The following is a 22027-nucleotide window of genomic DNA, read 5'->3' as shown; positions in this document are numbered from 1 at the left end:
AGGGCTTAGATAGGGCGTAGCTGTCTGGACCAACAGATTTCTGTATAATTTATGCCAAAAACTAAAAAACTGCAGTAAATTATGCCAGGTATCTATACCAAGTCGGACCTGGCGTACATTTCTGAGATGGCTCACCGAGGTATTCAGTGCACAGGAAAAAATCATACTAAGCTCAACATTGGAAATACTGGGTTTAGTAAGTTTCCCTGAATGCTCTTCTCTGTTCTTCAGGTAGCACAATGAAGTGACATCATCGTTCAGAGGACCAAGTCAGGAACTATTACCATAGAATCATAGTTGGAAGGGACCTCCAGGGTCATCGGGTCCAATCCCCTGCTCAGTGCAGGATTTACTAAATCTTCCCATACAGATATTTCTTCAGCCTTTGTTTGAACGCTTACATTGAAGGCGAACTCACCACCTCCCGTGGTAACTTGTTCCACTCATTGATCAGCCTCGCCATCAGAAAGTTTTTTCTAATATCTAATTTGTGTCTCCTTCCTTTCAGTTTCATCCCATTGCTTCTAGTCTTTCCTTGTGCAAATGAGAATAGGGCAGATCCCTCTGCACAGTGACAGCCCTTCAGATATTTAAGTCTCCTCTCAGCCTTCTTTTTTGCAAACTAAACATTCCCAGATCCTTTAACAAGTCTTCATAGGACATGATTTGCAGACCGCTCACCATCTTGATAACTCTTCTCTGGACTTGCTCCAGTTTGTCTCTGTCTTTTTTAAAGTGGGGTGCCCAGAACTCAACGCAGTATTCCAGATGAGGTCTGACTAAGGAAGAGTAGAGGGGGATAGTTACCTCACGCGATCTAGACTCTCTGTTTCTCTTAATACATCCCAGAATTGTGTTTGCCTTTTTGGCTGCTGCATCACATTGTTGACTCATGTTCAGTCTATGATCTATTAGTATACCCAAGTCTTTTTCACATGTGCTGCTTAGCTGAATTCCTCCCATTCTGTATGGGTGTTTTTCATTTTTCTTGCCCAGATGTAGGACTTTGCATTTCTCCTTGTCAAATACCATTCTGTTAGTTGCTGCCCACTGTGCAAGCTTTTCTAGATCTTTTTGAATACTCTCTCTCTTCCCTCGTGTTAGCTAATCCTCCTAGCTTTGTGCTATCAGCAAATTTGATCAGTTTCCCATCAATTCCCTTATCAAGATCATTTATAAAAATGTTGAACAACACTGGGCCTAGGACAGATTGATACATTCTTCCACTTGGATGTGCAGCCGTTTATGACCACTCTTTGAGTATGATCACTCAGCCAGTTGTGAATCCACCTAACAGTTGCCTTGCCAATCCCATATTTGGTCATTTTTTCAATAAGTATAGTATGAGATACTTTGTCAAATGCTTTACTGAGGTCAAGAAAAACTATATCCACTGCATTTCCCTGATCAACCCAGTCAGTAATACTATCATAAAAGGAAATTAGATTAGTCTGGCATGACTTGTTTATTACAAACCCATGCTGGTTCTGGTTAATTACTCCATTTTCATCCAAGTACTTGCATACTTGCTGTTTAATAATTTGTTCAAATATCTTTCCCAGTATAGAAGTCAGGCTCACAGGCCTGTAGTTTCCTGGATTCACCTTCTTCCCTTTTTTGAAGATAGGGACAACATTTGCCCTTTTCCAATCTTCTGGGACTTCTCCTGTTCTCCAGGAATTTTCAAAGATTATGGCGAGTGGTTCAGCAATTACCTCCACTGCTTCCTTTAGTATCCTAGGATGTAATTCATCTTGACCTTGAGACTTGAATTCATTTAAGTTAGCTAAGGGTTCCCTCACCATCTCTCTGCTTACAGATAGCCTGCATTCTTTTATTCCCCCAATAGCACAGGGAAGACCATCTGCAATACTATCTGACATAGGGACGTAGTTAAAGGCTGATGAACCTTGATTGCACCCTTCTCCCTCCCCACACTCCAAGCACTCAACTCAGCTGAAATCAATAGGAGTTATACTATCTATTGTAATTCCTGCTCAAAGCGGAAGGAGCTGTCAACATCTGGCCCGCTGCAGTAAGTGCTGAAGGCTGAGATTAGTTGACCACCAGGAGTCACGATCAGTAGGCCCACACAGGTCAACCATGGATGACCTATCTTGAGGATAGGGAATCAATACTGGAAGGGGTTAAATGTCTGGAATACCCCTTTAAAGTATATTTATCTTGGGTTCCTTCCCAAGTAACCCATGACTTGAACGCATAAATCATGTGACCTACTGGAGCACTGCTCCAGCAAACGCAACAATAAACATATCAAGCATGAACAAACCAAATCAAAAATATTACTGAGGCTTTAACTTCTGCGCATTTCTCAGTAATCATTAAACACAGAAATTGCCTTTAAAAAGACTAAAACCAAAAACTTAATTAGTTGACTGGTACTGCACATCTTTGCAGTCTCTGGATCCATTTTAACACTATACAACTGGACACATGGTGCATCCATAATTGTGAGCAAACACACTCTGCGCATTTGCATCCATAATTGTGAGCAAACACACTCTGCGCATGCTCAGTCACGTGGGATCCAGTAATGATGAATTGGGATCAAGGCAATGATGAACAGGCAGAGCATGTATTCCGCGCTCTGAGCATGCTTGGAGTGCAATGATGAATACTCTCTCGATATTCCATACTATTGCATTATTTTAATCTTTTAATCCAAATGTACCTGAATCTTTGTCTTGATATAACACTTGTTTACAAGGCATATACAGTAACAAATGTTCACATCGTATGACATGTTAACCAAAGTAACAGCTGCCTTACTAAAAGTCACAGTGCAGCTCTAGTGACAACTTTTCTTTTGGTATCAGCTTTCAGCACTTGTGCCTGTAATGGATTTATGACAGTTGTCTGATGGGGATTCCATAAATATCTCCCCGAAGTAAAAAAAGATAAAGCAACTGCTCTAACTAAACACTTTTCAACTATACTGGATGCAAAGGGCTGCACAGAGGTCTTAGCTCCCAGTCAGCTGAGAATTTTCACTATGATTTCATAGTAGCTGAAATGCACATTTTCAATGTTTGTGTGCTTTGGATTTGTTGAATAGAGTTTATATACATTTAGATGTTATTTAAAATATGCTAAAGTGTAGAAAACGGAAGTGATGATACAAAATAATGACTATGTCTATCGGATACCGAACATTGTCGCAACACCTAAATGATCTCAAAAAAGAAAATTTCAGCCTCAAATTGAGAATCTACTTCCTGGAAGAACGAATCCAGCACAAGTATGAAGATGGCAGCAATGATGTCTACAAAAATGTGAGTATATTACAAGTAAATCTCTCATTTCTTCTCAGCATGCAAGTAATAATACCTAATATAGGAGTGATGTTTTTTGACATGGAACCATCAATAGTCATCCATTGAATGTCTGCAGGTTAGTATGTAGTGTTTAGCTGTTATTCACTACCTTATTCCCAATGGAGCAAGCTGATTGGGGAGATTGGATCTGTGTTGAGAAAGCCCATTTTGGGGAAAAAAAACCTGTCTACTTTATCAGCTTTTGACAGCCATTGAACTATGACATGCTGATTCTTTTTCTGTCCCCTACTAATCTGCCATTGTGAGGACAGATGAAGTAAGGTACAGGAAAATAGATTTACCAGGACACTATATTTAAGGCTCTTCTCTGGTTGTAAAGGAATCAGCAAGATATATTTTTGTATCTGGTTTTCTATGATCTGTAAGATAAACTAATATATTATGACAAATAAGAGAGTATTACTGTAGGATGTTTTTATAAGGGATGACAAAATGAAAAGGATTTACGAGTTATTCAGTAGCCTGGGCCACCCAGAATATCTTCTACATGAAAAGATACAAATAGAAAACTTTGTAGAACATTTAGTGCCAAAAAAGTTTTGCTCATCTATCTATTGTGGTGCCTATTGGTCATCTTGGTGTTGGCCATCTTGGATTTATCCCAAAAATCATAAAAATGAGCAGCTTTAACTTTGGATGAATTCATCTGCTGCTGGTTTTGTATTTGGGACCCCAAAAACTACAGCATCAACAGGAGCTACTGGTTTTTCATTTCGTGGTGCTGTTGATCCAACTACAGGCTTTAGTTTCGATGCAGCAACACAAACTCCTGCTTCGACAGCAGCACAATCAAATCAGCCTATTAGACTATTTTTTATGACAGCTACACAAACATCTGGATTCTCTTTTGGTGCACAGCAACATCTGCAGGAGGCTTTGTGTTGGGAAATACTGTGCCTAAGGCCGTCTGCACGCAATCAGGTCGGATTCCGGATGCGGGATCTCGCACTGGAGTTCGACCCTGTGCCTGGCTGGTGACACTGCGTACTTGTCATTTCATGTGCAGGCGGCCTTCTGTATTGCGGATGGTCCGGCTGGTAGACATGCGCAGTACAGATTTTCCCACACTACTGCTAGGCGATGAGGCGGATCCCGTGACCTTTCTGCAATGTCAGTTGCTGAAAGGCCTTGGGTCAGACGGATTCCATTGACTTCAATGAAAGCTGTCTGTGCGGAGCCCACACGAATATAGAGCATGCTGCGATTTTTCCTCCATGAGCGGAAGATCGCAGTTGCTGTCTGCCACTCAGCTCAACTCAGAGCCTTCCAATGCTGGTGCTGTGACAACTATACCCCCTACTACAACAACAGCTACTACTCAGGTAGCAATGCAGTGCAGATGCCAGTTTTTTGTACTGGAACACCCCTCACTTCAAATATCTTAACAGCTACCACTGCACCAGCCCAACCTGTTCCAGTCCAGCATAATCCAAACCTATTTGGAAAGCTGTCTGAACCTGCACAAGTTACAATTTTAAGCTCAACTACATCATCTGCACCCAGCATTCTGGGACTTAATGCCAGTCTCAACACCTGCAGCATCTCTTTTCTCAATCATAACCATGACTTCAGCCCCCTTGGCTAATAAAGCAAAGGCTACTGTAATAGTACCAACTACTACTTCTGGACCAACAGTTGTAAGTCTAGTGGCCCAAAGCCTATATTTCTGGTCCCTACATAATTGTCATACTTGTCATGTCTTTAATGTGGATGCACTGTGCAAAGTGTCTTGTCTGCTGTTATGTGTATTGCACAGCTGCAGCATGTAAGAGGTTAATGTCTGAATGTGACTGGGATATGTCTGGAAAAGTATCAATTTATGTCCTGTCCCGTGGTATGTTAGACCCTATAAATGTGCATGTCTGAGAGCGGGAAAGGGTCTTTCATCATCTTCTATGGCTGAGTGTGGAGTGGAGTGCCAGCCACTTGGGGGCACCTTCAACCCTCATGTGGTGAAGTGAATGAAGAAAAGGAGAGGTACCCTGAGTCCCTCTTTTCCAGGTACCATCTCTAAGAATCAACTGAAGTGAAGAGTCCGCCGTGCAGAGCTGTCTGCAAATACTGAGTGAGTGTCTGTGGAGTGATCCTACCCCCATCTTCCTCTGGAGTGTTCCCCTTCCAGGAGCGGTACCTTACCGATAACGTGGACTGTAGGACCAGTGTCATCCTGTGTCTTCTCGCCGACCTCACATTCTTTGTCTTTCCTGCACTGGCGTGTGTAACGTTGTACTCTGAATAGCTTCCAGTAAAGTTTTCCAGTCACTGTTTGTTCCCAGTGACTGAGCTACTAAAGTTAATTGTGTGTGTGGACTTCCTTCATTTATCCACTGGGTACAAGCTATGGTGAGAAGGAACGGTGGCGTCACACGTGATAAGTCTACAGTTCACCACACGTATACAGGTAACCGCTGTTCCAGTGTTGCCTGGAAGAGGCCTAGTGGTAATTGGGCTGAGGCTGCATGCGTCCCTTCGGGGAAGAGTCTGGTAAGAGCCACCGTGACAAGTGCCAACTCTACCCCGCCAGCTCCTCAGTGTGGGCCTCATGTCTAGGTGGCTGCTGGGACACTGCATAAGTAGTATTCTTTCTGTTATGACCTATGCTCAACTGGAAAACCTTATCAACAAATGGAGTTCAGAGCTTGAAGATCAAGAAACGCATTTTTTACAACAGGCTACACAAGTCAATACCCAGGACCAAACATTTATTCCAAATGGAGAAAGGATCACTGCATTACATAGAGAGATGGAGAAGGTAACATTGGATCAGAGGAGGTTGGATCAAGAATTGGACTTCATACTTTCTCAGCAGAAAGAGTTGGAGGACCTTTTAACACCACTAGAAGAATCCATTAAGGAACATGGAATATTGTAGAAAGTTTGGAGCAACTAAAGTAATAAATGGAATGGCCGGACTACAATACCCAGAGAGGTTATCAAAATTGGGGTTGTTTACTTTATAAAAAAAAGATGGCTGAGGGTTGACCTAATAACTATGTAGAAATATATCAGGGGACAATACAAAGATCTCTCCCATGATCTGTTTATACCCAAGACTGTGACTGTAACAAAGGGATGTCCTCTTCATCTAGGGGAAAGAATGTTTCTACACCAACATAGAAGGGGTTCTTTACTGTAAGAGCAGTGAGACTATGGAGCTCTCTTGCTGAGGACGTGCTGATGGTGAATTCAATAAAGGAGTTTAAGAGGGACCTGGATGCCTTTCTTGAGTGACACAACATTATATGTTAGCCTGGGTTTCCACACAGCAGAATCCCAGCGGAAATCTTGCGGCTTGGCCGCAGCGAAAAACCGCGAGATTTCCGATGGGAGAAGCGCTGCTTCAAAACCCGCGGCACTTAGCCATGGGTTTTGAAGCGGCCCGGCCACTCGCTCTTCCACTGCGGACAGCGCTCCCATAGAGGAGAGCGCGGCCGCAGCGGAGGAAGAAAAATAATGAGCATGCTGCGGCCGGCTGGCTAACCCCGGAATTAGCGCCCGCAGGCGAATTTGCCGCGGCGAAATTCCGGACTGAATTTCCGCGGCAAATCCTCCCCGTGTGAACCCAGCCTTATAGTCACTGATCATTTCAGAAATGTTGTTGATCCGAGGATTATCCTGATTGCTAGGTTGGGAAAAATTTTCTTTCCCTTAAGGCTGGGTTCACATGTCCGTAAGCATAAAACGTAGAAGGGTTGGGGTTCACGTAGCGTTTTAAAGCTCTGGAGCTGGCGGTGACCCTGTGTACAGCCGAGTTTGTCAGCAAAATTGTATTGCTCATGACAGAGTATCTCACGCACTGTGTCATGCGCAGCACACCTTTTTTTTTTGTTTAAATTTTCCGCTCCCATAGAGAACCATGGCCTCTATTTTGCATTTATACACTGAAAAATACAACATGCTACATTCTTTTTTGCACTCATGTATTAAGCAATTCTGTCACACTAATGTGAGTAAGTCTGCGTAAGACAATGTAATTGATTGCCTGTGAGTTACCATGTATCATACGGGCGTACAGTGCCTGCATAGTACATGGTAATCATACACCTATGTGAGCCCTGCCTAAATAAGGAAAACGGATTTTTACCTCATTGGAGGTTTTTGCCTTCTTCTGGATCATATGTTAGGCTGAACTAGATGGATATGTCTTTTTTCAGCCTAACGTACGGTTACTATGTTACTCAGTGAGCCCAGGGACTAATGTAAATGTTGGTAATCACTGTGCAGCACTGTAGAATGTGTTGGCGGTATACAGGTCCATAGAGGGACTTAAAAGCAACCCTAGCACAAAAGCCCCACCAGCCCACGTACGATATTGACTAACACCTATGTCGCAAAAAAATAGCAATATGTGCTGCAACAAATCCTGCTTTACTTGTTCACGTCCCACACCCCTCTCATCGTAGTAAAGACAATTACTCAGATGTCAGACCAGGCTCACATGGTTACCCTGTTGGGCTCCTTTTCAACTCCTTTCCCCGTTGCTCACCAGGTCCCAACACATTCATCATCAGCATATTGTGCATACCACAATACATTACGTCCTGATGTTGCACAGGGTCAACGTCCAGTGTGGCGTCAGATGCATTAGAACCCTATTATGGTTCCTTACAAAATGGAGCCATAACACAGTACCATGCATCAGGTCTATCCGACTAGAATTGCTTGCAGTCTATGAATCTTGTAGCTCAGACAGAAATCAGTGGAGAAATCCAAAGCACTACACTCTTTGACTACATTTCTTGTAATCCCCATAAAAAATTGACAATATGCTAGAATAATATGCTTGATGCACATGAATGACAAATTATAGCCCTGTGTTAAGGTCCCCAACTTGGAATCACTTCCCTGTTAGCCTGAGCTTCGGAGGACTTGGCACAGACAGGTTTCTCTGCAAGTAACAGGTGATTGCCGGGGTTTCCAGTAACAAAATCTTTGGCTATCAGCTCCGTGTCATGACAGCTGAGGAAGAACATTTGTTATTCATTCTGCAACGACTTAAAATCTAGTGTTTAGCAGTTCTTGAGCTGGATAACACCTGAACGTAGGAGGACTGTTCTGGCTTGACTGTCTTTTGATAAATAGGCTACTGGGTAAGGTACAGTACCCTGGTGCAAGCACCGAGTCATCACTGACTCCTTGGGTAATGTCACATCGTGACTGTTTTTTTTTTGTTTTTGTGGGGTGGTTTGCCATTGCCTTCTGCAGTCATCTTTTTACCCCCCCCCCCCCTTCCCCCAGCAAGCTGGGTACTCATTTTACCGAACTCAATAAAAGAATGGAAGGCTGAGTCAACCTTGAGCTGGCTATCTGAACCACATGAGGATTGAACCTGCAACCTTCAGGTCGTGAGCGAGAGTTTAGGATCACATTTATACTGCCTTAACACTCTGCTTCACAGGAGGCTCATGTAAATAGGCTACTAACTGTTCTCAAACACTTCCATTACATAGATTAATTAAGCCTGAGGAAGAGCCCTAAGTAGGTTTGAAAGCTGGCTATAACATCATATATTTTTGATAGCCATAAAAAGGTATTATATCTACAAGATTACGTGGTTTCTCTTGCTGAGAACAATCACATTATAGATTCATTCTTGTGCTACATTTGTGGCCACACAAAAAGTTACAAACTACCTAGTAAATGTTGGTACACTTGCTGACTTATATCATTGAACTGAATTAACTATTGACATTCTAAGGCTGGGTTCCCATGGGGCGTAATTGCTGTGACGGCTTTTCTGCCCACAGCTCCTAATCCCGGGATTAGCCAGCAAAATCTCATCCACACACTGCGGCCAATCCATTGCGGCTAAGCCATACAAAAAGTGACTGACGGCATGGAATTCAATTCCGCAGCATGTCAATTTTTTTCTCGTTTTCACTGCGGCCTTTCTGCTCTCTATGGGGAGAGAAAGCCGCAGCGGAATGCCAATGGCAAAACCGCTCCAAAACCCGTGGCTAAAGGCCGTCGGTTTTGAAGCTGCGCTTATCCAATGGAAATGTCGCAGTTTTTCGGTGCGGCCATTCTGCCAGAATTCTGCTGGAATTCCATCCCGTGTGACCCCAGCTTAAGTGTATTACTATGTAGCATCAGGGGCGTACATATCATAGAGACTATGCAACTGCTATAGGGCCTTTGGAGAGAGGGGGCCACAGCTCTGATTGCAATATCCCTTTTGCTACTGAGTAAAGAGAACATATAGGAGCTTACTCCTAGAGGAACTGCATTGCTGGCACACAAGGAGGTAGACAACTGGCCCAAGGGTCAGTTTAAAGGGCATAAATGGGAAATTAACACCAGGCTCGTGTCCTGAGTGGGCTGGCAAACCTGAGCACCATAAGGGATCTTTTTCATTGGATGGAATTAGTCAGTGCGGACATTTCTGTGTCACAATGTTATCCCTATGGGGCTCGGTTTCTGCTCCAGTTAAAATATCACAAGTCTTAATTAAGGATGTCTTGTGGAATTGTTGTTGCAGATTTCTAATATTCAGGAGATATAATTCCACAATTAAAGTCTGCAGAAAAAAATGTAATAAATTCCACCTGACATTCTATAGTTAAAAATACAACAACATCCGCACTAATGATAGTGCGGATGTTGCGGATAGTGCTAATGATAAAACCCGCATCTGTGCTGCGGTCTGCGAACAATTTCATGCCCTGAAAAAGATCCCTAATGGCGGGCCCATTTTGGATTTTGCTGTGGGGTCCCATCTGTTCTATGTCTACCACAGGGGCGTAACTATAGAGGATGCAGGGGATGCGGTTGCACCCGGGCCCAGGAGCCTTAGGGGGCCCATAAGGCCTCTCTTCTCCATATAGGGAACCCAGTACTATGGGTAAAGCATTATAGTTGGGGGCCCTGTTACTGGTTTTGCATCAGGGCCCGGGAGCTTCAAGTTACACCTCTGGTCTGCCACTATTGGGCAGAGCCATTTAGTATGAGATCACTGAAACGAAGCAATTAGTGACTACTGAGCAATTTGTTGCTCAGTACTCTGTTGGATCCTGTGTTTACATGGGACAACTATGGCTGAAAATCGCTTGTTTGAGCGATTTTTTCTTTTTGACCAATAGTTGGTCCATTTAAAGCCACCCTTACAACATAGAGTTTGTTGAAATATAGTATGTCTGAATCTGAAAAAAAATATTAGAAATAATTTTTTAGCTTTTAATTCAACAATTATTCATTGCGCATAAAAAAGAAGAATACAGCAAGAAGACAGCATTAAGGAGGCATTTCAATAGTCCATTAAGGCATTTTATGCAACTAGGGAGGTATGGATGACGTTTTGCATGTCCTCAGGCTTCGAACGGTGGCTTGCGGATGGAGTTACACCAACTAAAATATATATATATATATATATATATATATATATATACTGTATATATATATATAAGAGGTGTTGTGAAGCCCTGTTTAGGGCTCACACTCATTTGCGATAGCATTTTTGCGATGTTGCAAGGCTGCGTTTTTTTGTATGACATTGAAATGCATTGAGTCTAATGTAGCTGTGCTCATTTGGGATTTTTCATGTCTGCGAGGTTGCGTTTTTTTCTCGCGTGCTATTTTCTTCTCGCCCATGTAAGTCTATGGAGTGCTGTAATATCACATCGCAAAATGCATAATGCGTGCGAGAATGCGATGTGATGGTGCTATGTTTTCAGGGTGGAATAGTGACTAATGGGAAGGGCGGGCTTTTACAAGGTAACAGCAGTACGTCAGCAATACGGAGGAAGTTTGGACAAAAGCAAGACCATAAAAAAACGCAAGAGAGGCATTAAATACTCCTACCGTGCGATGCGAGTTTTCAGAGAACAAAAACGCATCGCAATCGCTGTGAGAGCTGTGAACAAGGATTTCTACATCTCCTCGGGGAGTCCCCTCATCACTGAATACTGTGACGGCATTGTCACAGTGTCCAGTGACAAGGGGACTCCCCGCAGGGATGAAGAAATCCTCTGCCACAGTTATGCCAGAGGACTGCAATGCTATCCTATTAAATTCAATGGAGCCGGCAGTGGAGCCGCAGTGATTTTCAGGGAAGGGCTTTAAATATAAGCCCTTTCTCTGAAAATCAGCTCTACGATGTGTAAAAAATAAAAAAAACATATACTCACCTCTCCACCAATGCCGGGGCTCAGAAGCACATCCAGCCACGTCTTCTCCTGAACTACTCTAAAGTGCTTTCAGCAGGCGGGGATTTAAAATCCCCGCCTGCTGAAAGGGCTGCCTCTGATTGGCTGAGCACTGTGACTAATCAGAGTCAGCACTCAGCCACTGAATGACAGCTGAGCACTGCCTGTGATTGGTCCCTGATGCCAATCCGAGGCAGCGCTCAGCCATTCATTGAATTCAATGAATGGCTGAGCGCAGGGACCAATCACAGGCGGCGCTCAGCTGTCATTCAATGGCTGAGTGCTGCCTCTCATTGATCACAGTGCTCAGCCAATCAGAGGCAGCCCTTTCAGCAGGCGGGGATTTTAAATCCCCTCCTGCTGAAAGCACTTCAGAGTAGTTCAGGAGAAGACGCAGCTGGATGCACCTGAGCCCTGGCAGCCGCGGAGAGGTGAATATATTTTTTTTACACATTCTAGGAATGATTTTCAGGAAAGGGCTTATATTTAAAGCCCTGCCCCGAAAATCACTGCAGGGCTTACCAGGAGCTCATTGCTTTCAATGGGACTGCAGAAGCGCCAGCCCCATTGAAAGCAATGGGGGAACATCGCGTTTCTGTGCCACAGCTGTGCCAGAGGATCACGATCTTCACTGTATGTTCTCAATAGGGTCAGCGCTGCTGACGCCGGCCCCATTGACCACAAGGTGAAACCCCTGGATGTGACAGCATCCAGGGGTTTCACATCCAAAAAATCCAGAATGCTGCAGTTACTTGCATTTTTAAATCCGCTGCGCTATATTTATCGCCACGCATTTTTGTGCGCAGGTAAAAAAACGGACATGTGACCGCTGCCATTGAAAAGCATTGGTTCTAATAGATGCGGATCGCAAACGCAAGTAACATGCGCAACAAAAAACGCCCGTCTGACTGAGCCCTTAAACACAACATGGAGACTGTAGTGAAAAATTTTACTTAGAACCCAGCTCTCTAATGTAAATGGTTATTTTGTGTTGTAATTGGATTCTCTTGTTACCAATAACAGTTATATAATTTTGAGGCTCATGTGAATCAATCTGTAAGTAAGTATGTCAAGTGAAAAGTCTTTAATTAAAAAAAAAATAAATCCATTAAACTCATATAAAATATTTATTAAGTAGGGATGAGCGAGTATACTCGCTAAGGCACTACTCGCTCGAGTAATGTGCCTTAGCCGAGTATCTCCCCGCTCGTCCCGAAAGATTCGGGGGCCGGCGCGGGGTGGGGAGCTGCGGGGGAGAGCGGGGAGGAACGGAGGGGAGATCTCTCTCCCCCCCCCCCCCCCTCGCTCCCTGCCGCAACTCACCTGTTAGCTGCGGCGGCCCCCGAATCTTTAGGGACGAGGAGGGAGATACTCGGCTAAGGCACATTACTCGAGCGAGTAGTCCCTTAGCGAGTATACTCGCTCATCCCTATTATTAAGCTTTAATCCCTTCCTGAATGCTCGCCTGCATGTTTGTGGGCGGCAGTAATATATCGCCATATCCCCACTTACTGTATGATAGTGGGCTTACAGACACTGCAGCTTTAGCCACAAGCTCATTTGGGAGAGAATAACTATGATTGACAGACACTCATCCCTGGCAGCTGCCAGGGTGAAAGATAACTCCAATCCCTGCTTTTTAACCCCCTCAGCACTGTAACTGCTAGTAAATAGTGGGTTCCCTTTTACTAGCAATCAATGCCATAGCATTCTATTTAATGGGACAGCTGATCACTTACTGACAGACAGGGAACCCAACAACGGCCCCAGGTCTGTCTAGGGCTTGCTCTTTGGCCAGAGGAGGAGGAGAAGAGGAGAGAGGGTCGGAAATCAGGAGGTATATAGCTACCTCAGAGGACCCTGCCACTTAAAACCTGTTTTGACTAGTAGGGTCTCTCTGACTTAAAAATAGGTCTACTTGATCCTTACTCATAGAGAATAAGAGATTCAACAAAACATAATATATATTATATATATATTGCGGCAAGGGGGTTAGTCGCCTGCGGATCGCCGACCTCAACATCAGGAAAATGAGCACCACACATGTATTAAAGGCTCCAGAAACAGAAATTTCTTATAAATCTAGCACTTGCCAGCATTTATTTTAGCACAGCAATCATGTGTACAGCATACAACAGTTCTGGGTTCACAACCCACTGGGTCCCCGTCACTAACCCCCATCTGGTTTTGACATTTCTATGTTTTTGTATTTCCCTATAATACAAAGGTCAGGTTCCCGCATGCGGAATCCGACTTGTTCGTGTGGAGACAATCTAAAACAGATAATAAAAGGTTCTATTTAGTAATACATTCCTAAGACAAAGTCCATATTTAGGCCTAGTACCCATGGCCGTGACGGCGCCCCCCCAGAGACCCCATACTCGCCTACGAATCCGCCACCCGACGTCCCACATGACGCTCCGGTGCGCATGTGCAGTAGAGCACATGACGTTACGGCAGTGTCATGTGACAAAGCCGGCGGTGGGTGGGGAAGCGTTTTCACGCTATCTTCCGCTGTGCTACAGCGGAGGATAGCGTGACGGATGGCTTCTATTGACTGCAATGGAAGCCGTCATGCGTACGCCCGCGGCAAATAGAACATGCCATGCGTGATTACGGATGCTTTCACGGTGCGGAATTCCAGAGCATTGTGCTATTAGGTTCAATAGAACCTAATAGCTGCGGGGCAACGGCACGGATTTCAGCCAAGTGATACGCGGCGGAAATTCGCCCGTAGGAATTAGGCCTTAGTCAGCCGTCTGGCCACATATTTGTGTGCGAAGGTCAGTTGCAGCTTTTGCTCGTTATTCCGGCCTTGCAATCTTCTGAACAAAATACGCCTGTCACGAAAAAGATTGAGGTGATGGAAGGGAAGCAAGATGGCGTTTAACAGACACTATAGTTTCTCTCACAAACCTTTCAACAACTTTAAACTTCTGCTGATGCATCAAGAAATCCTAGAGGACTGACCAGATGAACAAGACTATTGATTGGCTCTGCCTCTATGAAACAGTCTTACGAATGAGAGTGTGGCATTCGGTGAATACGTCCCCCATAAAATCAGACAGCACACAACATGTGTTCATGTGCTGTTCAATTCCTTTGCGTCCAAACTCTCATACTGTACAAGGCAACACGTAAGTAAAGCAATCATGGTATAACTGGCATATTACATTACATACATCTTTGTCATGGTTCCTCAGTATTCAGTGGCATGAAAATGCACTTTTAGAGCGGTTTTAACATAATGGGTTTTCAGAAAAGCATTGCATTCTTGCCTTTTATCACATTAAAAAAAACCAAAAACATTACCCCCAAATGTTAGCTATAGTATTTGACATTATGCAAATGCGAAAAGCCTACAAATAGAGATGAGCGAGCGTACTCGCTAAGGCAAACTACTTGAGCGAGTAGTGCCTAATTCGAGTACCTGCCCGCTCGTCTCTAAAGATTCGGCTGCCAGGTGGGGGACGGGGAGCGGCGGGGGAGAGCAGGGAGGAAAGAAGGGGAGATCTCTCTCTCACTCCCCCCCCCCCCCCCGATCCTCCCTGCTCACTCCCACAACTGACCGCTCACCCGCGCCGGCAGCAGAATCTTTAGAGATGAGCGGGCAGGTACTCCAATAAAGCACTACTCGCTCGAGTAGTTTGCCTTCGCAATATGCTCGCTCATCTCTACCTACAAACAATGCCTGCTCCCCAGCTATGAGTAACAAATGTATTAAGAGCGCAAGACTCTTAATATAGTTGTTTAGTCTGGCGGTAAGTCTGCACGCCAAATAGAAATCTATGCCAGCTTGGAGCTACAGTAGTTTTTTCTGTAATCAGCGCCACTTTCTGGTGTAAATTATGTGAAAGTGGCAGGGCACACTATAAATGTCAGGAAAAAAATGCAGTTTTTGCACTTGCACCAAAATTGCAACTTTTCCCTGCCAAAATTCTGGCGCAAGTAAAATGTTAACATGCCCCAACATGCTTTGGGGGTTTTTGTGTTCACGGTGATTTTTTGTTTAGGAATCTCTAGGAATGTGTGTTTTTCCATAGGCTCCTCTACAGGAAACGAAAAATGGCTGGAAAAAACCTCGTCAAAAACACATGAAATTCATGGCATTTTTTTTATAAATACAAAAAAAAAAGCCACGATAAAATGTATGAAGGAAGATCAAAGGTGGTTTCTCACAAAACCCTTTTTTTAAAACATGTTGCAGTTCTTGCGGCAGTTTTTTGATGTTGTTTTTTTTAGATAAACTAGATTGACGCGATGTTCGCCACGTGAACATAAAATGGGTTCATTCACATTAGTGATGTGATGCTATGCAGGGAAAAAATAAATTGCAGCATGTCCTTTCTTTTTGTGATATCGCCCATTGCTCTCAATGTGGCTGGCGGCAGCAGTGGCGGCCCCGATGAAACAATGGGAGAACATCGCATTCCCCTGCTGCGGCTGTGACAGCTGTGTCGGAGGGATCCCTTCAGCCCTGCAGGGATGCAAGGCTGTTTCCATGTAAAACTGCCTCGCATCTAGGGGTTTCCACATGGATTGCAAGGGCAATATCGGGCCATGATTCATAGACTGATATCACCCTCGCCAGTGTGAAGGAGCCCTGACTCTTCTTAGCGGTGCTGTTGGCTGAAGCACAACAGCGCTGCTAGACTTAACATAGGAACTTTGACCTGGCCTGACAGCTCACTCAATGTATCAAACTCAAATTTTATGATTTTACGGTGGTGGTGAGGATGTCACAAACCTAATGACACCAAAATCATCCACCAAAAGTCACGCAAAGGGGTCAAAGTGTGGTGCAAGAAAAAGCGTGTAGGCTAATTTATATTAGATGCGGGAGTGGATTTAGAAGGAATGGAAAATGGACTCATTACTTCCCACTGGATCCATTTCTGGCTTTGGTTCAAAAAAACTGGCATTTATCCAAAAAACTACAAAGATTAAGTGATGCTCTACCAAATGGCATGCCCCCTAGACAAACTGAGAAGAAAGTGCCCTGCCAGCATAGCCGCTTACAATAACACTTCTTAGTCCACGTTTGATTTTCCCTATGGAAAGCCAATAAACCTTGGTTTTATAAAGTAATATTCTGAAGTTATAGGTTTCCTTGTCATTTATTTGCCTATTGGCTTGGAATTTTTGAAATAAGGATTAGTTTTTTTTTTCTCTTTAGAATATTGAGCTCAAGGTGGAAGTTGAAAGTCTGAAACAAGAACTTCTGGAGAAGCAGCAGCTCTTGGAGAAAGCCTGGTAAGTCACCAATCATAATCTTGTAGACTATATCTGAAAAGTAGACAAAGTCCCTTAACACTGTTCCAAGGGTATGTTTTCCTGTGTAAACATCAGTATCCTGACCTATATTCAGGGTGCTAAATCCAAATACGGCAACCAAAGTAGTCTGTCAGGCAAGATAATGGAGTTATTGACATCATAAAAAGTAGGGTACTCAAAATTTTATCATAACAGTATTTCATTACTGTATGCTGTGAAAGCGGCTCAGTGTGGTAGTTTGCATTCACATACCCAACTCTTCCTCCTGCTGTCACTTCAGAGCAGTTAGCAGAGATAGAGAGCGGCTCAGCACGATATGCCAGTAATGAATGGACAGAGCCCATCGCTGCCAATCAGCTGCACACCCATTCATTACCACAGATAGACAGCTGAGAAGCGGCACTGAAGTAAGGGGCGCCTAAGCAACTGCCAGTTCATCCCCCCTTTACCGCCCTAATGCCAACTCTGAATACACATTCTGTGCCTACTTAGAGCTCATTAGGATAGTAAAAATGGCAGTTTGTGGAGTATGCCCAGGGCACTACACATGTTGTGTTGCTGTAGGTGTTGTGCATGTTAGGATTACCTTTTACTCCTCCCTATTAAGAGAGAGATGCTGGTGGTGACTTTCAGCACTACATCCTGTGTATCCATCTTATCATGTAACTGCAGGGAAAGAGGAGTTGTGAAACACAAAAAAGTTTTACACTTTTATGTGACTGTAACAAGGGGGCACCCTCTTTGTCTAGAGGAAAGAAGATTTCTACACCAACATAGAAAGGGGTTCTTTACTGTAAGAGCAGTGATGGAACTCTCTGCCTGAGGATGTGGTGATAGCGAAATCACTAAAATAGTATAAGAGTCTAATTGCCAGATTTGAAGTTGGAAAGGAATTTTGTTCCCTAATGGAAGAAAATTGGCTTTTACCTCATTGGATTTTTTTTTGCCGTCCTCTGGACCAACATTGGGTGGGGGGGGGGGGGGGGGGGGGGGGAAGGGTAAACTGTATGGGCATATGTCTTTTTTCAGCCTTACACACTATTTTATAATGTATGTTACAGCTGTTGGGGTGGCTTGCAGGTGCACAAGCTGCACATATTATAATAGAAATTCGGACTTATTGCACAGTGTACCTAAGAAGTGCAGACGGCCGGAGCTACCATCTGCTTGTAATTACAAGCGCTGGGACCCGGCTCCTGTGGACGATGTGAAATGGGTCCTGTTCAGGAGCAGTATTGATTTTTTTTCTCTGCTCCCTGTAACTGCTGCAGCAGGGATTGGGTGGCTAAGGGGGAAGAGGAGAACAAATATAGGCAGCTCCACTAATCAGAGCCTCTAAACTACACACAGAATGTGCGCTGCTTAGGAACTGCTACCTGTCATACCTACTGTGACTGCAGAATGACACATACACTATTTGGATACTGCATGTTTTTCAGAAAAAGTGCTTTACTCTTCTATTTAGTAACGTGTCGGCCCTCCTCTTCCTGGTATTACAGCGGCAACACGTTGAGGCAAACTTTCCACAAGTTCTCTGTAAGTCTGGGCATGAATAGCCCGCCATTCCTCGTACAAGACTGTGAGAGAAGATTGTTGTGATGATGGGCATGGGTGGCGGTGTCGTACCTGTTGCTCCAGTTGATCCCACAAGCGCTCGATCAGATGAATGGTTATTACAAAGTGAGCAGCTTTTTATATCACCTATGCCCTTCCCAGCATCCCGTTTGGCAAACTCAGTATTTGCATATTTGCTGATTTTCTGCAGTGTCCAAATACTTTTGTCCATATAGTGTACTAGCTGATATACCCGGCTTCGCCCGAGTTAATTTGGTACTGGTGTTTATCTGGTGTTCACACGGAAAATCTTATGAAGTCGTGGTTACTTTAGAGATACGGAGGGAAAAAATATGTTCACCATTTTGCATGGTTCTTTGCGTTACCCAGAAAACACCCCGTGGAGGTAACCATGTGATGTTTCCTTTATATAAAATGACATCAGGAAGTGAGAGAATTAGATTCCGTACGTAAAATTTGGACGCTAATTCTTTTGCGCTTAGAATTGAATAATCGAGTTGGGACCCATTAACTTTTCCTATTTATGACACAATCAATGTTCGTGCCAAATTTCAAGTTTCTATGACATCAGGAAGTGAAAGAATTAGATTCTGTACGTAAAATTTGGACACTAGTTCTTTTGCGCTAGTATTGAATAATCGAGTTGGGACCCCTTTACTTTTCCTATTTTGGACATAATCTATGCTCGTGCCAAATTTCATGTTTCTACGACATCGGGAAGTTGGAGAATTATTGGCGAGTCAGTCAGTGAGTCAGTGAGTGAGTGAGGGCTTTCGTCTTTATATATATAGATAACCAGTTAAGAAATGACTGGCCTTTTTTTACATGCAGGCTCTAAAAAATGCCACCCAAAAAGTGCATGCAAAGGAAGAATAAGCTCATTTTCACACATTCTGGAAATGCTGTGGATGTTCCAGAGTGAATCTTGCAGCAGGAAATACGGTACCAGCAACTTGGATGAGGTTTTTAAGAAAACTCATCTGCATGCATGCAAATTAATGCTGCGGATCTTTACAGCAGATTCCACCCCTTCAAATGAGGGGTGCATATCAGCAGCATTTCCACACCAAAATCTGCAGCAAAATCACAGCGTTTTTTGAAAAACTGTAGTTTTTTGTTCCAGTTTTTCTTGCAGGTTATTTTTAAGCTAAAACAAGAAACTGATTGAAAAAGAAGAACTTATAATTTAACTACCTGCTGGATCCAGTTTTGGCTTTGGCTCAAAAAAATGCATGAAAAACTGCATCACTTATCTTTCAACTCCGTGTGAAACTACCTGAAGGAAAGCCAAATACGAATACGATCCATCCTCTGTTCAAAGCCCCATAAAATACGAGTACGAAAATAATATGATAAAGAGCCACACAGACTGAAATGCATGAGGATCATTGTATCATATCTGACTTTTATGTGACTTTGTAAATAAAGAACAGACTTTATTCCTACTATGGCTCTGTTTAAAAAAAAATACAAAGCCGTTCTGAGCCTCTCATGCAGGTTCTTGAAATCCCCCCCAAATAGCACACCTTGCTGAGCTATTTCATCCGGGAAAATGCAAGATGGAAGCCACAAGGACCACATCACACTCAATGAGTCTTACATGATGCTATAGGTAAAGTTAGCATATTGCATATAACTGCATAGTAATTATCACTGTTATATGTTCCAGGACTGATTGTGGACATCTGAATAGCTGTAATGGACCGGAATTACATCAAGACTACAAGCAGAGGCAAGAGGAAGAAAAGCATGCTCAAGAGATTCTAGAAAGGAAGATTCAATTTTTACAAGAGGTAAGCTAAAAAAGATGAAGCCTTGTGGGTTTTTGTGTTTATAGTATTCCATTGAACCCCATGTATCGATATACAAAGACATTCTCTCCAAGAAGTCATGTTTTATATAAAATGGAGCTATTATGCACCTGTCTGCATGAGCTCTAAGGGTGCCTTCACACGGGCCATAATATTCCACAACAGCATTGTGGAATATGTCGTCCTAGAATCCATACCAAACTCCATGTCTAAATGCGGATTTTGATGTGGAATTGCCGGCCGAATTTTGCTATCTTCAATTCCACATCAAAATCCTCAGATTTGCAGTGCGAATTCTGGTGCGTGAAAGCACCCTAATGAACCTTCCACGCAAGATGTACTATTCTGCAACTGTGTTGTGGAACACATCGCCCCTGAATTCTGCACCAAAATCTGCACAGCTAACTGAGGATTTTGACGTAACAGATTCTGGGGCTGAATATTCCTCAGTTGAGCTGATAGTAAAACTGAAAAAAAAAACTGGTGGTAATGGCGCAACACTCTTAGCTTGAAAGTATGATTAGTAACAGTGTGGTGCAACAACCACTCCTTTGTTGAACATATTATGTGGTCAGCATAAGAAAACGCATTTCATGGACAAAACCCCTTCAACCAGTTCAGTAGGTAAAGGTATACAGACAATTGGAGGGTTTTGAAGGGTTAAAAGGGAATCCTGCCCCTGGTTTGTCCTTCCCCGTCAGACTCGTGGCCATACCACAGTCTGGTCTCCCACAGATGTCAGGCTTTCTTTCCCCTCACAGGGAGTAGCTCCAGTTCTCTGAGCCTGGTTCTGCTGCTCTGGCTTGCAGCTCTGCCCCAGCTTGTAGCAAGGAATTACAGGTGTCTGGAGTTTTTAGCTCCTCCAGACACTCACACAGTTGTCCCTGCTGATTAGCACACCTTCATTACACAGGCCTGATTACAGCCCCCTGCAGGCCATTCTGTACACAGTCTTGCGACAGAGTATAGCCATGATTAGCATGGGAGTGAAAACTATAGTCCTCTACCCCAGGGTGCAAGGTATGCCAAACATGAACAAGTTCCAACCTGTGAAGGATTTTCTGTAGGGCATAAAATGCATACCTGGAAACAGAGACTCTGCCCAAGAATCGTGTTGATGGTGAATTCACTCAAAGAGTTTAACCCTTTCTTGACCAAGGGTCAATGATGTGCCTGCATCCAGGTCACATTCTTCAGTCCTGGTTCCTTCCTTTTCAAAAAAATCATAACTTTGATTTTTCGGGTGAGATATCTGCATGAGGATTTTGGTATTTGCAGGACGAGTTGTATTTTTCAATGGTATCAATTAATGTATTGGAAGATTTAAAAAAATGAATAAGTGGGGTGAAGTGGGAATTACCCATGATTGAACCATTTACATTTTTTCTTTATTTTTACAGTAGAAAAAGTGCTATATTTATTCTGTGGGTTAGTACAGTGATACTACATTTATTTAGTATTTTATATAGTAATACTTTAGAAAATGAGAAAAAAATGTAAAAATAAAATTGCTTTCTGTAGCCATCTTTTGACCCCAATAGCTTTTTTATTTTTCTGTTGATAGGACTGTGAGGGCTCATTTTTTGTGTGGAGATTTGTAGTCTGTATGGGTACCATTTTGGGGAACATACTATTTTTTGATCACTGTTTATCTAATGCCCCCAAAAAAGTGCAATTCTGTCATTGCATTTTTTTCTGATGCAGTTGATTGCTTATATAATATAATACAATACTATGGTATTGCATTATACACTATTTTAACAGGCTTCCTATTAAAGAACTGCCATAGGCACATCTTTAATACATAAACGATCATGGTAGCATCAAGCTGCCATGAGACCCGGAAGGCACCCCCACAATCTTATCACAG

The 22027-nt window shown here is 43.3% G+C and overlaps 1 protein-coding gene and 1 pseudogene across 1 annotated transcript in view; both read left to right on the top strand.

Moving 5' to 3' along the window:
• Positions 1-2957: 2957 nt before the first annotated feature.
• Positions 2958-22027, top strand: part of PDE4DIP (phosphodiesterase 4D interacting protein) — a 144765-nt gene continuing 125695 nt past the window's right edge. The window contains exons 1-3 of the mRNA XM_066597053.1: positions 2958-3293; positions 16674-16750; positions 20016-20139. Of these exons, the coding sequence (XP_066453150.1) occupies positions 3147-3293; positions 16674-16750; positions 20016-20139 (348 nt within the window). The 5' untranslated portion in view covers positions 2958-3146. The remainder of the gene's footprint in view (positions 3294-16673; positions 16751-20015; positions 20140-22027) is intronic.
• Positions 4571-6228, top strand: LOC136619676 (nuclear pore glycoprotein p62-like; annotated as a pseudogene).

This window comes from Eleutherodactylus coqui, chromosome 3, assembly GCF_035609145.1.
Source record: "Eleutherodactylus coqui strain aEleCoq1 chromosome 3, aEleCoq1.hap1, whole genome shotgun sequence".
NCBI lineage: Eukaryota > Metazoa > Chordata > Amphibia > Anura > Eleutherodactylidae > Eleutherodactylus > Eleutherodactylus coqui.
This window is presented reverse-complemented; position numbering and strand designations above follow the sequence as displayed.